General features: G+C 44.3%; 3 protein-coding genes across 3 annotated transcripts; all 3 read right to left on the reverse strand.

Annotated features, from left to right (window-relative positions):
* Nucleotides 1-1097: 1097 nt before the first annotated feature.
* On the reverse strand, nucleotides 1098-2118 carry LOC121604782 (spore coat protein SP96-like). The gene is made up of 4 exons (XM_041934385.1): nucleotides 1982-2118; nucleotides 1796-1869; nucleotides 1648-1710; nucleotides 1098-1556 (listed from the first exon to the last, which is right to left on the reverse strand). The coding sequence occupies exons 2-4, from the start codon at nucleotides 1850-1852 to the stop codon at nucleotides 1335-1337; spliced, it is 342 nt and encodes a 113-aa protein (XP_041790319.1). The 5' UTR covers nucleotides 1853-1869; nucleotides 1982-2118; the 3' UTR covers nucleotides 1098-1334.
* Nucleotides 2119-9231: 7113 nt separating this feature from the next.
* odam (odontogenic, ameloblast associated) lies at nucleotides 9232-11295 on the reverse strand. Its single transcript, XM_041934146.1, has 10 exons — nucleotides 11272-11295; nucleotides 11100-11172; nucleotides 10989-11024; nucleotides 10863-10910; nucleotides 10540-10788; nucleotides 10388-10444; nucleotides 10179-10301; nucleotides 9695-9727; nucleotides 9511-9594; nucleotides 9232-9423 (listed from the first exon to the last, which is right to left on the reverse strand). Exons 2-10 carry the CDS (start codon nucleotides 11157-11159, stop codon nucleotides 9388-9390), a joined length of 726 nt encoding a protein of 241 aa, XP_041790080.1. The 5' UTR covers nucleotides 11160-11172; nucleotides 11272-11295; the 3' UTR covers nucleotides 9232-9387.
* Nucleotides 11296-13297: 2002 nt separating this feature from the next.
* On the reverse strand, nucleotides 13298-15161 carry scpp9 (secretory calcium-binding phosphoprotein 9). The gene is made up of 9 exons (XM_041934261.1): nucleotides 15128-15161; nucleotides 14959-15018; nucleotides 14674-14688; nucleotides 14401-14580; nucleotides 14048-14113; nucleotides 13900-13959; nucleotides 13739-13810; nucleotides 13612-13662; nucleotides 13298-13521 (listed from the first exon to the last, which is right to left on the reverse strand). Exons 2-9 carry the CDS (start codon nucleotides 15001-15003, stop codon nucleotides 13453-13455), a joined length of 558 nt encoding a protein of 185 aa, XP_041790195.1. The 5' UTR covers nucleotides 15004-15018; nucleotides 15128-15161; the 3' UTR covers nucleotides 13298-13452.
* Between the last annotated feature and the right edge of the window lie 553 nt (nucleotides 15162-15714).

Consider the following 15714-nt stretch of genomic DNA (forward strand, 5'->3'; position numbering starts at 1 on the left):
CACAGGGTGGCGCCACATCACTCTGCTTTGACAGTGCTTTGCTTTTTTTTGTTACTGGCGCACTCACGTGAAGGCAGCGTGCACAAGGTGCCATGATGCTATTTGCATATCTAATAAGCAGCGCGCAGCTGGGCAGCGCTCCTCCCCATGTAACTCAGAAAAAAAAAGAACGGGTCCCAGCTGCAACTCGGTTCCCATCGTTCATGTTAACGAGCCCTTCAAAAGAACCAGTTCGTTCGTGAACGTCACACACTAGTACGGTGTCACAACATTTTCCTCAGTGAGAATCTGCATTTATGGTGACGTCTTTTGCTTAATGAGAAAAACAGCATTATTTTTTGTTGTTTACCTGTAATTAGATCACTTTCTTTTCCAGAGATTAATAAAAACGGGATTAGACAGTCTGTAGCTACGCCCCTGAGCAGGTGCACACACACACACACACACACACACACACACACAGTGGAGTAACACTCAAATGTGGTTGGTTTTGACGTTGGCTCACATGAGACAGATTAAATTAGCTCAGTTTGGTCATTAAATAGTTGTTTGTGTTTTGACATTTCAGCATCATCACTGGTTCGTAAAGAGGATCTTCAGCACAAACAGTTATTTTTTCTGTTAGTGAGTCGTCAGCGCTGAATCCTGAGGTTAGCCAGTCTTCTTATAGCTGCTCCCTGCTGGAGCTGCAGAGTATCCAGCTTGTGTTAAAGCTCTATCTCTGATGAGTCCCTCAGGTCCAGGTCTCTGCACCAGTTTCTGGTCTCACCTGACAGAGTCACAGTGTGGATGATCCTCTCAGCAGCTGCCTGGCTTTAATTGTTGTTGCTATTTCTGTTCATAGCTCGGTTTATGTTTATGAATCCTGCAGTGCCAAACAAGTGCAGTTTCCATATATCAGTACACTTTACGTGCATGAGGTTCTGCTCAGGGCCCACAAGGACCTGGGCCCAGGCTGGAGCCCCGCAGACCCAGCTGACATCTGAAGAAGGTCTGCTGTACTTTGAGTCATTCATTGAGACTCGACAGAAACAGTCGATCCGTTCATCTCTGTGGTTTCTACACAGCTTCATGTTTCTCACACGTTTGGATTTGAAGAAAAACAAACTTATTGGGTCCATGTTTTGCATTTATCGAACAGATTTAACAGAGAACACAGAGTTTCTGATTCACACGTTTCACTGAAGCAGAAGAATAAAAAACAGACAACAGCACTGAAATTTATAAAAAGAAAGAAACAATTCTCCTGACAAACGTACACCAACGAAAAAATTCACTCATGTCATTAAATACGGTTTTAAATTCACCTGCTGACCCCGCTTAAATCTCACTTTTTAACCTGTCGCAGTAGTAGTAGTAGCTGGGGCGGGGGTGGTGGCAACTGTAGTTGTAGTAGCTGCAGTTGTAGTTGTCGCCGCAGTCGTAGTCGTAGCTGCAGTCGTTGTTGTGGCTGCAGTCGTAGTCGTAGCTGCAGTCGTAGTTAGTTGTGTCTGTAACATGGTCAGAAGGACCTGGATCAACTGGGCTCGGGTCTGCAAAGTCATGGCGGGGGTAGCCTTCAAGACAATCAGAAACATTCATCGTCAGACATGAAGCCGAGGAGCGTCTTATGGATCTCACAATAACTGACAGACAGAGAAAACTCACCTCATCAGAGTCAGAGATGGAGCCAGAGTCTGAGCGAGCGAACCGCTGGTGTTCAGTCTCCGTCTGCAGAAAACCCACCCGTCACACTTCATTACAGACAGAATAAAGATGCCATCAGATGCACTGAGTCTGAGAATATGACACTTACAGGATGAGCCAGAGCGAGGCTCAGGAGGCATCCGAGCACAAGTGCTACCTTCAGCATGGTTGCAGTGATCACACCTGTGGAAAAGATAAAGACTCGCTCAGACCAGCAGCTCTTCCATGATCTCAGTCAAATCACCATCCCATCAAGCTCACGCTGCAGATACAGACAGAGGATTCAGATCTTTACCTTCAAGCCTTCAGAGCTTCAGCAGACGGTCTGGCAGCAGGTGGAGGAGGTGGTTGTAGTGTCGCTCTGTTCAGCTTTTCTTATATACAGTTACAGGAGCGGAGGTCATTTCATCAGCACACAGCACTGTTGGCAAATTACAATGATTGGGAAATCTCCCTCCTCCACAGTTTGAGGTGAGGAAATATGTTGGCCAGGTAATTATCAGCCCCTGGAGACACACCTGGAGGGAACAGGCACAATTTATTTAACAAGTCATACCACACTGTTTTGCAGTCCCAGCTCATTTCTGTTCCTGTCACACATTCATTTCAGTGTTTGTTTGGCAGCTTTACTCCACCTGCCTGATATAAACACACCTGTGAGACTGACTTATCATTTGGAAGAAGTAGAAAGCTGCCAGGAAAGCAAAACGAAGAAGAAAAATGCCAGAGGTACATATAAAAATGTTCAAATAATTAGTGGTTAGTAATAATACCAATCAAGTATCTTCAGTAAATGATATTAAGTATACACTTAATTTATTATTAATAATAATTTATTGCATACAAGTGCTTGCTCATGAGGGAATTGTTGTGTCTCTGCAGATAAAGTTTGGTCTGTACCTGCTCTAAGTGGAAAGTGTCCTGAGACGACATAAATAAGACTGAACTGAATTAATCATGCTTATATATTCAGTATGTCCGTACATCTGGAGGCTGTGCTCTGACATCTGGAGATGCTGAGTGTTTGAGTCACATTTGGGTTTTATTCCATCACTTGTGGCCTGGGTTCAGGTCATTTCTCACCACTTGAAAGAAGTTCCTGTTGCACTCCAGCAGCTTTGTGTTGTCACTGCTAATCATATGCGCATGTGCATCCAGTTATACTCTTCCTCACAGGGGCGTCACAGCCATTTAAAATGTGGGGGTGTTCTAGTTGTGGCACATGAGCAAAATTTTCTGAATCTATCATCGGGAAAATTAACCATTACTTATCCATTAATGTTTCAATTTTTATATTAAAAAGTAATATATGGCTGAAAATAATAACAAAAATGTGTTTTTCCTCAATTAAACATTTATTCCAAGAGGAACGAAACCTCTTTCAGAAACAACTCCAAAAGATGTCAACCGTATGAAACAATACCACTGAGGTGATGATGGTTTGGGAGCAGGATTTAAGTTTTCAATTTTCTGTCAAAGAACTCCTTTAAACCATAGATGTTGTAACGACCCCGCAATGTTATCGCTGTTTAGTGTTCCAGTTTCCTACCGTCAGTGAACGCCTCTGGTACGGATGCGTGCGTGTGGTTGGATGAGGAGGAGGGGGCGGGGCGAGAGTGAGGAAGTGTGCTCGAGATGGGATTTATGGCTGTTGGTGAGCCGTTCCTTTCAAAGAGCTGTTAAAAAAACTGTCTCATTTGGCTCTTTTTTATATTTATTAAGTTTTAAGAAGGCAGTCTGGCCTGAACTCGTTTTATCTTGGAAATAACCACTGGGAGGAATTAATTCAGATATCCCACCAATATGAGTTTGAATTATTTTGAAATATTGATTCTAACCTTATTTGACATGTTTGGATTAGATTTTAAAGTCTGATCTGGATTAATTATAAATATTCCACATGGAATTCCACATACATATCTGTGTATGTGTGTAAACCAGGACTTGAACACGTATAAACATTAAAAAACAAAGCAGGATACAGTGAATTTCTGTGCAAAACAGCTTTTAGTGCAAAGATTTCCACACAAGAACATTAATAAAAATTAATGTTAATAATCCAGAACAACAAAACACACAAACAAACTGTTCAATAGACTGGTGACATCTTCAGAGACTTCACTGTCACTATTATCTGAGTCGTCTGGCTCTCTTGTCACCTCTGTCACTGCTGGATGTTCAGTTTTCAGGTGTCTGTGCAAATTATTTGTGGAGTCTGACTTAAAAGAAATATTTTTTGACAAATACTGCGTTTAGCCTTACTGTCTGCCACGAGAGGAAAGTGCATCTGAATGCTGCTTCGTTTCCTTAATTGGCTCATTTTGTTGACGCTGATGGACTGACTCTCCTCCTCCTCCTCATTTAGACCGGGTTAGGGTTAGCCGAACCATTTCCTCAAACTAACCAAGAAGTTTTGGTGCGTAAACTTCAGCTTCAAACTGTCCATCCACGACTGCTGCTGCTCTTTTAATCATGTTTCACGCAGAGGCCAAACTTCTTTGGAAGTGCAGGGGTTCTGGTCCTGTTCTTCTGCCACAAAATGCCAATAAAGTTGCCAAACAAATGAAATAACGTTTGGAATATCTCAAAGTTCTGGTTCGGTCTGACCACAGTCGTCAGGAGGGCACAGACCCGCTGAAACTGTCTTCCTGTCCAATCGTTTCTCTGCACAGCTTCATTCATATTTCTCATCCATGAAGTTTACTCAGCAGATACTGAGGACGGAGTCTTCATGCCAAACCAACACAGTGACCAGAAGAGGTTGAGAAGGAGGTGGAGGAAGTGGAGTCGTTCCAGCTGCTGCTGCACTCCTGTTGATGCTGACTTACAGGACGAGCCAGAGCGAGGCTCGGGAGGCGTCCTTCAGCATCAGATGTCAGCATGATCTCAGTCCAATCACCATCCCATCAAGCTCACGCTGCAGATACAGACAGAGGATTCAGATCTTTACCTTCAAGCCTTCAGAGCTTCAGCAGACGGTCTGGCAGCAGGTGGAGGAGGTGGTTGTAGTGTCGCTCTGTTCAGCTTTTCTTATATACAGTTACAGGAGCGGAGGTCATTTCATCAGCACACAGCACTGTTGGCAAATCACTGAGAAATCCTCCGTCCACCTCCACAGTTTTGAAACCACACCTGGACCGTATGAGATGAAGCATTCATGATTATCTCCCATCAGAATTAACGTACGACGGTCCACTGGATTTGAGTAAAATTCAAGTGTAAATATCAGTTTTAGTATAGTCAGAAAACATTTTATGTTATGGATGTCCAGTCTCTGTATTCTCCACCTGTCTGGGAATACCTGGTTTAAAGATTACAAATTATTACATGTGACTTATCGGCCAACACCCAGTGAAGAGTGCATTTCTTTATGGATCCTCTTATTTTAGGAAATTACTTTCTGTTGTTACCTGGACTGCCCAAAACCATGTACAACTCACCCATCTGACATGGTGTTCCAGTTTTATTAGTTATTAATCATTAATCATCAGTTATCAGTGTTATCATCATGTTCATTTGCTAAGAACAGGGATCAAAGTCAAGACGTTACTGAACAATCTGTAATTAGGTGTGATGAAGATGTTGTTTTAGAAACGTGTGGTGTGTCTCAATGTTCATATAAGAATCCACACGTATGGACCGTACACACACCTGCACGGCACAGGTGAGTCTCACAGTGGAGGATCAACCGTCAGTGACCCGCTGAGCTTCATGTTCTGCTCCAATGATTCCTGATGTTCTTCAGCAGCCGTCCAGCCATGCAGCCGGGCAGCCGTGCAGCCGTGCAGCTGTGCAGCCGTGCAGCCGTGCAGCCGGGCAGCCGTGCAGCCGTGCAGCCATGCGTAGCTCTGCTGCTGTCAGCAGCTTCATGTAAGTTTGACTTTTGATAATATGTGTATTGTTTTGGGTGGGCTTAAATTACTTTTCTGTTTTAAACTGTTTGTTTCTAATGTTTTCTAACCTTCAGCGTGGTGACAACAAGCAGTCTGTGACACAAACTGGAGACGCAGCAAAGGTACGTCGCCTCAAGCCATGAGTCAAACGGACAAAATGCACCATTATTACATTAAAACGTCTGAAACGACTGGACCTGTGTTACACCAGAGATTTTGTTGAGTTGTGCACAAACATTAGAACAAATGTTTCCAGCAATGTTCAAACCTGAGAAATCTGTCGTTTTATTTCAGGTAATAGTGACTGTGATGACTTTGTGCATGGAGATGATGTCTTTTCTTCTCTGGGGCTGAAACTTTTTTTTTGGCCCATTCAAAGACCAGGACAGGGAAAACCAGCAGAACCCGTGAAAGGCTGCAGACAGGTATCTACCGCCACCTTTTTATTTCTGATTCAGGAATAGTTTAATTCACTTTCTTTCCGAGAGTTTGTTGAGACAGTCCACAAAAAAGAGCATGAAAATGTTTTGCAACTGTTTCATGGCGAGCCACATCCAGAGGGTTGTCACGGTGACCGGCGGACAGACGACCTCAACTCAACTCAACTCAACTCAACTCAACTTTTATTTATATAGCACCTTTCATGCAATCATCCATCAAAACAGAATTAAAAGGCATCAAGAAAGAAACAAAACAATAAAATGGCAATAAAACAATAAAATGGCAAAAAGCAAAATGATGAAATGGTAATAAAACAATACAAGAATAAAAATAATTAAATAAATAAATAAATAAATAAATAAATAAATAAATAAAAAATGGAAATAGACTAGGGCAAAAACAACAGTGTTTGAAATTAAAATAGTTTAAAGCAGCAGTGTTTTGTCAGCCTGGGTTATAACATTATTCCAAATTAAAAGCCAGATTAAAAAGAGGTCTTCAATTTCCTTTTAAAAATACAGAGAGAGCTCGCCATTCTGATGTCAAAAGGTAATGTGCTCCACAGTTTAGGGCCGCAAAATCAGAAGGCAGCTTCACTTGTACTCACCTGGAGCATATGAGGAACTTTCAAAATAAAAGCAGTAGAGGACCTCAGTGTTCTGGCTGGGACATAAAATGACAGAGTCTCTTATGTACGGAGGAGCGAGGTTATTTAAAGCTTCGTAGACGAATAAAAGAACTTTAAAATCTATTCTGAAGGAAACAGGGAGCCAGTGTAGTGTTTTAAGGAGGGGGGTGATATGATTGATTTTCTTTGTTTTTGTCAGGACTCTGGCTGCAGCGTTCTGGACTAACTGTAGTTAGACCTGTTGTTCGTCAGTCTGTGGTGACGCCACGTGACCACGTCTGAATCAACAAATGTCCTTTCCACATTTTGCATGTGTTAACAAACAAGCTATGAGGTGTGAACGTGCAGCGTGCAGCGTTACAGACGTGCAGTATAGCATTCATCATCATGTATTTTATGTCTTCATGACTGGAGGACGGTGTTAAAGGCGTGTTTTTACCTTCGGCGAGCTGCTCGGCTGCCTGTTTTCCTGCTCACTGTTGCTTGATAATGACGATGACGTGACGCCAGGATTTGAATGCAGATTGTCTTCGTTTAGCCCGACACAGAGAGATAATTAGCTTTAGCTTAGTTAGCACAGCTTTGAGCTCACTCCGTCTAGCTGAAATCTATATGTTAGCACATGAAGCCTGATGTGATGTTTAAGGAACCATAAAGGCAATAAAATGTGTCTACAGGTATATAAGATATATATATAATAAATAATATGTGAATGTAAGGGCTTTTATTTCTTTTATTATTTCATGTTGTCATTTAACAACTATTTCTGATGCATCCTGAATAAAACGTTCTGACTGTACATCAGGAGAACACATTTGAACTCATCACACTGAGCAGGTGAGTCACTTTCCTCTGAAACCAGGTGACATGAAGCCGCAGGGCAGGTAGAAAAGCTACCCAATAGACCTCAACCTCACTTTTATTTTGTTCATTTTATTCTTTTTATATTACCTGTACTTTTTTTACCTCTATGATCTGTCTAGATCTTCTATCTGTTGCTGTTGTCTTTGATTGTGAAGCACTATTTGATGTCTCCTTTCAAAAGTGGCTTTAAAATGACTCAGACGTCACAGCTGAAGCGGTTTTGTTCTGCTTTATGATGAAAATAAATGACATACAATCATTTCTTTCTTGTTTTAGGCGCACCCTGTTTTCCAGGTACGTCCACTATCGTCTCTCTATGACATCAATACACCTTTAACAGCCGGCAAAAACAGATTTTCATGTGTTTATTCATATTTTTCAGATTGAAAATGCGTCATTTCAGGTGAGATCATGAGTGAAAAATGTTATGTCCAATAAACTGTTTCATGTTTGACATGCAGAGCTGCGGCTTCACACAGTATGACCATCGTTCATCCACAGAGGAGCTCAGCTGAGCCCTGCAGGAGCTGAACACAGGATTTACTTTCTTGATTTGAATCTTATTGATGAAATCTTCACTTTGTGTTGTGAAATGTTGTGTTTCCAAAGGCAGGCGACTGAACAATCAGCATGAAATTTAATTACAGTCAAAGATCAATGAACACTAATCACTGACAATCAATCCACAGCCTGGTGAAGGACGACACCATCATCATCATCATCATCAGGTGGTAAAAAAATAATTTAACTCACATTTAAAGAATCAAATTAAAGAAGAAGAATATTTCCACTGTTAACGACACTGATGACTGACCCTCTGCCCACAGCACCGAGGAAGAACGTCGTCATCATCACGGGGAGTCATTATTACAGCAGCACAGCAGGTTTGATCTTCACTCGTACTTCGAGTCCAAGGGGGACAGGGTATGCCGGCTGTTCATTTCAGTCCAACATTGTATAAAAACACAACTTTACTTCCTCCGGGATTATTTTCACCTGCTTTGATGTGAGACTTTATTTTAAAGAGAGCTGCGTCGTGATTTTTGTTTTTCAGCGATATGTGAAGCTGATCTACGGAGCAGCTCAGCCGGTGACCTCCTCGCTCTGCACACACTGAACATGTCTGTGTTTGCTGCCTCTCCTCAGTAATAATCCTATTTCCTCTTCTTCCGTGTGCAGAACAACGTGTCCATTGAGTATGGAGTCATGAAATATGTAAGTACAGGCAGCTTGAAAGCACATGACATCATATGTTAGTCTGAATTGATTTTCTATAGAATATTTGTCATTAAAATGTGAAATTCTTGCTTCTCTCTCACCAGTAAATGAGACCTACTGTTGACTTTACTATATTGAACTTGGTTATTATGCATGTTATCTGGAATCGGCCTAATAAAAAGTCTTTGTTTGCACATTCACTGACATTTCTGTGGTCTTGTGTGATTCATTTGAACAACTTTGTTATTTTCAAGGTGTTTTGAGGGGAAAATAATCCAGAGGACGATGACGGACGGCTCTAAAAGGTGAGGGCTGTGGAGTTATGTGATGCTGATTGAGTTTAATTTCCTGATCATCAGTTCGCTGCTCACAATGTTTTTTTCTCTCGCTCTCGTCAGGAAACCAGGACCTTAAAGTTGCATCAACATTCTGAGAAATCTCCCGTCTAATTCTGCATTTCCTGTAAAAGCTTCTTGCAAATCACAATAAAACTCTCAGAAGTGACTTTGGCAAAGTTTTTATTCGACATGTTATGAAAGCGAGGAGCGTTTCATGTAAAGTAAAAAGAATGGAGTACAAAGAAGTTGCGTTCAAAAGATTCACCCAGTCGAGCAGGAGAATGAGCGACTGTGGCCGAACGTCTCCCCAAACCGAGCTCTAAGGCTCAAACAGGAAGGGGAAGTTGGATTGAGCCTGCAGAAACAGAAAACTGCTGTTAAAATAACCGAATCCTGCACAGTGAAAGGACGCCGACATGGACGCAGTGTCAGAGTGTCACACCTCGTCAACACCTGGACCAGATGTGTCCCCGCGAGGATCAGGAGGGACTGTGGTCGACTCTTTCTGCGTCCCCACCGGCCACGTCTGCTTCAGACAGAAAGATTCAGAAACACAGCAGTTAGACCTCACACCTTCGTTTTACCTGAGAAATCAGACAAATTAAGAGCTGATGTCAGAAACTCACCTTCTCTGTTTGCAGCTTGGGCTGGGACGCCTGCTACACGGAGGAAAATTAGATTAGAAAAAGGATTTACTAAAGACGGATTAAGGATTCACGCACATATTTTATTTTAGAATTTAACTTTGAGGATAAATCGGTTAGGAACAAGAATCACGATAAACAACAGCAGCAAAATGACAAGAACTCAGCGAGACGATGAGTCAAAATGAATTCCTGACCATGTTTTCCAGTCGCTTCACACTTCAGCGACGTGAGTTCAGCCACGAAGCCAGACGAACACTTTGTGGTGAGTTCGACAGACAGTTCCATCACACCTGTCACCACACATGACTCAGTGCCTGCCGCTGTGTTATTATCAGTAAGCCCTTCTTTAGTCATCTCAGTCTGGGGTTTCAGCCCTTAACCTCAGTTCAAAGTGGCAAAGGGAAGTTTCAGCTTTTCTTACGTTCTTCAGTAAACATGAAGCCAGCGTGTTTCCTTTACTCACCTGCAGGGGGAGCTGTGGTCTCTGCGTGCTCCTCTCCAGGGTTTGCTGGCCGTTGTTGGGCTGCAGCGCCGCAGTGTTCCTCTGCTGAGGATAACCGTAAGAGGGCACAAAGTACGGGAAGCCCTGTGGACGACAGAAGCGATTTAAAATCTGCAGTGAGCGTCCAAAGGCGGGTGTGAGCGCTCAGGTCAGCATGCGTGACTTCATACCTGCTGTCTGGGAAACTGAGGAAATCCATAAGAGCCATACTGGAAATGTGGAAACATCTGAAGCACAGCAAAGACAGTTATTCATATCTCCATATGACTGTGAGGAGCATCGCAGATACAGCGACAGCACAAAGCGGTCTGGTTCGTCCTACCTGGACAGGGTTTTGGGCCGTCTGGGGGACATTCGGAGCGTTGGGGTCCTGCGGAGGTCCGAGCTGGTCTTGCTGGCCATTGGGGACGAGCAGAGGCGTGAGCTGGTTGCCCTGGGCGGGCAGAAACAGCTGGGGCCCCTGGGGGCCGAAGGGACCGGCCATCTGAGGGTTCAGGTTCACCACCTGTGGAGTGAGCAGCACCTCCGGCTGCTGCTGCTGCAGCACGTACTGCGGTAATACGGAGGACGCCTGGAGAGGAGAGGAGGCGCGTCAGTAACGAGTCGTTTCCTTCAGCTCTTTGAAGAGAAACGATGAACCGGTACCTGTGTTTGTCCCAGAGCTGCCAGGGTCAGTCCGTTCAGCCTCAGGATCTGAGCACACAGGAGGCTTGCATTCAGTCTGGTGACATCATTCTTTTGACTTTACGGGAATAAAAGTCGTATATTTACCTCGTTGCTGTTGCTCGCAAGAATTCCAATCTGCACCTGTCAAAAAAACATTAACACTTCAGCGCCGCCACGATGAAGATATGAGGAATGTCTGCTTCATCCTTCACTCACCGGGAGAGCGAAGCTTGTCCTGAAGAGACAGAAGAGCAGGAGTGCAGACTGGAGCCTCATGATGTCCGACAGTCTGTAAAGACACGATTAAAAAGACGCCATGAGTTCAAGCTCTGAACATTTCACCACCACGGGAATAAAACCGCCACCGAGCGCTACAACGAGGTTTTACCGTTTCTCTGGCTCTGCTTTCGCTGACCGGGTACCTGCCTCACCTGGTCCACATCCCTTTTAAACCCTGTCCACGTGAGCCGTCCAGACAGCATGCGGTCAGTGTGACAGACGTTCCTCATGGCGTCAGACTCAGACACTGACAGCACAGAGCAGGTTAGCGTGTCATTAGGTGCAAGTCATGTCTCTAAACACCCGGACCGGTCTGCGTCGGGAATCTGAGATCAGGATTAAAACACTTCAGCTTCATTGACTGTTTCTCTTTTGCAGCCCAGAACTCGATGACTTTCAGCGCCCAGGCCCCCGTGCGCGTGACGCTCAGGCTTATGTGTGTGTGTTGAAGCGAGGCGTTCAGGGGGTAATTACAGGTGTTAAGACCGACGGGATTTTTGGCAAAGTCATGAGGAAAGAAAAGGAAAACAGGAGCTCGGAGCTTGTAATCAGACGTTTGTCACAAGCTGTTCATCATGTTCTCACTGATGGTGCCATCTTTTTTTCTAGTATGTTAGTTTAAACTTTAACAGAAAGACCAGTTGATAAATTAGCAATTAATCAAAATAAATGAAAATAAAAGTTAGCATGAAATCAAAGGAACTATCGAGCACTAAGTGCCATAAAACAGACTTCAATAAGGATTAAGACCAGGTGGACCCGCGTCCTGGTCTCCTATAGACACGTCTAGATAAACAACATCCAGATGAGAGAATCAGTTCTCGGGGGCCGGAGTCTTTCCACCTGAGCGACTGAGACCATGTCGGTCATCCATCTTTGAAAAGGCCGATGTGTGACGTCAGTCAGACTGCTGCGTGGCTGCAGGAAAGGAACATGTTGGACCAGAACCCAGTGAGTGATGGACCAGAACCAGACCGCGACCCGTGTCACACAGTGATGAAATGGAGGCGTGAATCTCACGTAGCCTCGAGCTGAATCAGCTGTTGTCCTGAGCTGATTGATGAGGATTGTTTCAGGTGTTTTTAATGAACAGATGCACTTTTGATGTTCAGATGTTTCTGGTAGAGATGGGATTTATGGCTCTTTGAGGAGAGGAGGATCTTGGTGAGCCGTTCCTTTCATAGAGCCGTTCAAAAAACTGGCTCATTTGGCTCATTTTTATATTTATTCAGTTTTAAGAAGGCAGTCTGGCCTTAACTCGTTTCATCTTGGAAATAATCACTGGGAGGAATGAATTTAGATATCCCACCAATATGAGTTTGAATTATTCTGAAACATTGATGATAACGTTATTTGACATGTCTGGATTAGATTTTAAAGTCTGATCTGGATTAATTATAAATATTCCACAGGGTGGCGCCACATCACTCTGCTTTGACAGTGCTTTGTTGTTGTTTTTTTTTGTTACTGGTGCACTCACGCTATTTGCTATTTGCATATTTGCATATTTAATAAGCAGCTGGGCAGCGCTCCTCCCCATGTAACCCGGAAAAAAAAAAAAGAACGGTTCCCAGCTGCGACTCGGTTCCCATCGTTCATGTTAACCAGCCGTTCAAAAGAACCAGTTCGTTCGTGAACGTCACAACACTAGTTTCTGGTGCTCAGTTCTAACTTCCTGTTTTGGTTAAAATGACAGTTGTGCTTCGTTCGTCTCTTGTTTTTAAAGCTGGAATCTTTTTCACAGCAGATCTTTGACTCGTCACAGCAGGATGGGACATTAGTGACGGCTCTCCATCATTCTCCATCTCGCACCATCACCTGAAAACTGAAAGCTGCTTCAGCTTCACTGGTTTCTGTAAATATCTTCCATATGTTTGAAGAAGCCTTTTCCTGTACGGGAACTGAAACCTCAGCTACCTCAGCTGTAAATCCTCACAATCCTCTCATGAATCTGAATCATCCTGCTCGTCTCCTTTAGTCTGACCTTCACGAGACTTTTTTATGTGACTTTTTATGTACTTCTACTCGTTGTCCTTTAGATGACAGCAGAGATCCACAATAAACTGCAGTGATGATGACAGTTTGTCTGATTCAGTGTAAAATGAGAAGGTTCCACAACACTTGAAGTCAAAGTATGATTTATTTTTAATGGACAGTGAACTTTTAAGTTGATTCAATTGTTTTCTATTGAGATTCATTCAAAAGTGACTCTCAGGATGAAACATAACACAGAGCTTCAATGATCGCTGGTGACTGACAAAATCATGTAAGTTATGTTATAAGCTTCTTCTTAATCATATTCATGCCGGCCTTCTCTGCCACACGGAGCTGTTGCCATCGCTTCAGTCGGGGCGGGAATCTGAGGAGATGAAGATGGAGCAGAGGGTGATGATGATGTTTGCAGTCTCATCCACCTAAACCTGCTCCTGTGCTTCTAAATGAAACTTACCTGAGTGTCCACGGTGGTCTTAAAGGTGCCGTCCTGTTTCTCAGTCTGACGCTGGACAGTCAGAGAACAACAGTCATCATCAGAGCTCACATACAGCACATCTTCATGCAGTTTGCTTGGTTCCTACCCTGAATCTCCTGAGAGGGTCCAGCTGAGGAGGAAGCTGCTGCTGCTGCTGCACGGCGCCACCCACGTTCCCCTGAACAAGACAGGAAGTCGTCAGCACGTTACCTGTGATTAAAGGGTGTCGTGTGTGACTGGAGAGCAGCGATGGAGGCGGCGGATTACCAGCAGAGGCTGCTGAGGAGGATTCATCGGTGCCGTCTGAGGGAGTCCCAGGAGAGGAAGCTGCCAACAAACGAGGCAGAAGTCAGAGTTTTTATGTGGTCAACTGAAGCCTGAATCAGTGTGTGTGTGCAGCACTGACCGCACTCACCACAGGGACTGGGTACAGGTTAGGAACCGGAGCCGGAACAGCAAAAGCACGAAGTCCAGGAACAAACTGAGAGGGAGCGACAGACGGCACAATGTGACTGACGGAGATGTATTGTCCAACTTTAAATTAGATTTGAAGTTCAGATCAAAGTGAAGAATTTTCCATCTGCTAACAATAAAGCATGGGACCAACAGCAGGAGAGCGCCATCTTGTGGTGGTTAAAGGTCAGAGAAAAGACAGGTCACATGTTTCTGTCCATTCACAGCCAGCAGGAATGTAAGCTCACCTGTATGTTAAAAAGCTTCAAAAGAGAAAGCATGAAGACACTCAAAATGACGACCTGAAGCACTGACCTGAGCGAACTGAGGCTGCCCAAGAACACCTGCCCCCCCGCCAGCTACCATGGGTGCGTTCAGGCCTCCAACCAACATCCCAGGGATGGCTCCATTTGCCATTCCTCCATTCACACCTGCCATCATTCCTCTGTTCATACCTGCCATCAGGCCAGCATTCAGAGCAGCCAACAGATGTTTCTGTGTGAGGGGGGGGTGGAGGAGCGTTTGTTGCTGGTGATGTGAGACTGTCGCTCTAATTATGCAGAAATTATTATAATGAATGATTCTTACCTTCCCTGCGTTCACCTGTAGTGAGCAAAGAGAGCACAGGTGACATGCATGGCTTTATATGTGAGACAGATGGATGGATGGATGGATGGATGGATGGGTGGATGGATGGGTGGATGGATGGATGGGTGGATGGATGGATGGATGGATGGATGGGTGGATGGGTGGATGGATGGGTGGATGGATGGATGGGTGGATGGATGGGTGGATGGATGGGTGGATGGATGGATGGATGGATGGATGGGTGGATGGATGGGTGGATGGATGGATGGGTGGATGGATACTCACATAGCAGATGGTCGCCACAAACATTGTGAGGAGGAGAAGCTTCATTTTGCAGCCTGAAAGCTGTGAAGAAGAGCAGACGTCAGTCAAAACATCAACATCTGCGTCTGAAACTCCGTCACACTTTAAATCTGATCACGTCTGTAGAAAATCTCAGTGGCTCAATGCAAACCTTAGTTTTTGTTCTTCTCTCAAACACTTCGTGCCCAGGTGGACTGTAGCTGCTCCCTGAAATCAGAGCCCCTTTTATCAGTCCCAGAGATTATTATGAGCCAATAATAGAGGAGAACCTGACTTGTTCGGAGCCTGTTTGTCACCTGTGTGTCATGAGAACTTGACATTTTTTTCTTACCCTTCAAGGTTTAAAGAAATGCAACACATAGAGCTGCTCTCTGTGAACCGTCCGACATTGTTCTCAGTGCAGCTGAGTGACCACAAACAACAGCAGAGTGAGTCAGTGTCCTGGGGGGGGATTTCTGGAAGCTACTGACTCAAAGCCGTCATGTCAGCCTTCTTAATGTTGCGGGCTGTGGTCGCAGGAGGCAAACAACTGACATCAGCATCAAAAGCTTTTATGTAGAACCCGTGAAAAACACGTGTGCACCCCCACATTTAATTAAAGATCCTGCACGCATTATGTTGTTTGTAAGAAGCTGCCTTCAGGAAAACAGCCAAGTAAGAATGACATGTGTGTTTGTCTGTTTGTTTCTAATCTGGAAGCACAGATTTCATGTCGGGGGGGGGGGGGGGGGGGGGGGG

The sequence above is a fragment of the Chelmon rostratus genome, chromosome 3, assembly GCF_017976325.1.
Source record: "Chelmon rostratus isolate fCheRos1 chromosome 3, fCheRos1.pri, whole genome shotgun sequence".
NCBI classification, from domain to species: Eukaryota; Metazoa; Chordata; class Actinopteri; order Chaetodontiformes; family Chaetodontidae; genus Chelmon; species Chelmon rostratus.

What these genes read in the sequence shown, in the direction of transcription:
- LOC121604782 (XM_041934385.1), bottom strand. Translation starts at nt 1,852, where the DNA reads ATGCTGAAGGTAGCACTTGTGCTCGGATGCCTCCTGAGCCTCGCTCTG. An exon ending in GCCTCGCTCTGGCTCATCCT is followed by an intron (nt 1,711 to 1,795) that starts GTAAGTGTCATA and finishes GGTTTTCTGCAG; the next exon opens with ACGGAGACTGAACACCAGCG. An exon ending in CCATCTCTGACTCTGATGAG is followed by an intron (nt 1,557 to 1,647) that starts GTGAGTTTTCTC and finishes ATTGTCTTGAAG; the next exon opens with GCTACCCCCGCCATGACTTT.
- odam (XM_041934146.1), bottom strand. Translation starts at nt 11,159, where the DNA reads ATGAGGCTCCAGTCTGCACTCCTGCTCTTCTGTCTCTTCAGGACAAGC. An exon ending in CAGCTCTGGGACAAACACAG is followed by an intron (nt 10,789 to 10,862) that starts GTACCGGTTCAT and finishes TCTCCTCTCCAG; the next exon opens with GCGTCCTCCGTATTACCGCA. An exon ending in CTGGTCCAGGTGTTGACGAG is followed by an intron (nt 9,424 to 9,510) that starts GTGTGACACTCT and finishes CTGTTTCTGCAG; the next exon opens with GCTCAATCCAACTTCCCCTT.
- scpp9 (XM_041934261.1), bottom strand. Translation starts at nt 15,003, where the DNA reads ATGAAGCTTCTCCTCCTCACAATGTTTGTGGCGACCATCTGCTAT. An exon ending in CTCCTCAGCAGCCTCTGCTG is followed by an intron (nt 13,811 to 13,899) that starts GTAATCCGCCGC and finishes TGTCTTGTTCAG; the next exon opens with GGGAACGTGGGTGGCGCCGT. An exon ending in AGACCACCGTGGACACTCAG is followed by an intron (nt 13,522 to 13,611) that starts GTAAGTTTCATT and finishes TCATCTCCTCAG; the next exon opens with ATTCCCGCCCCGACTGAAGC.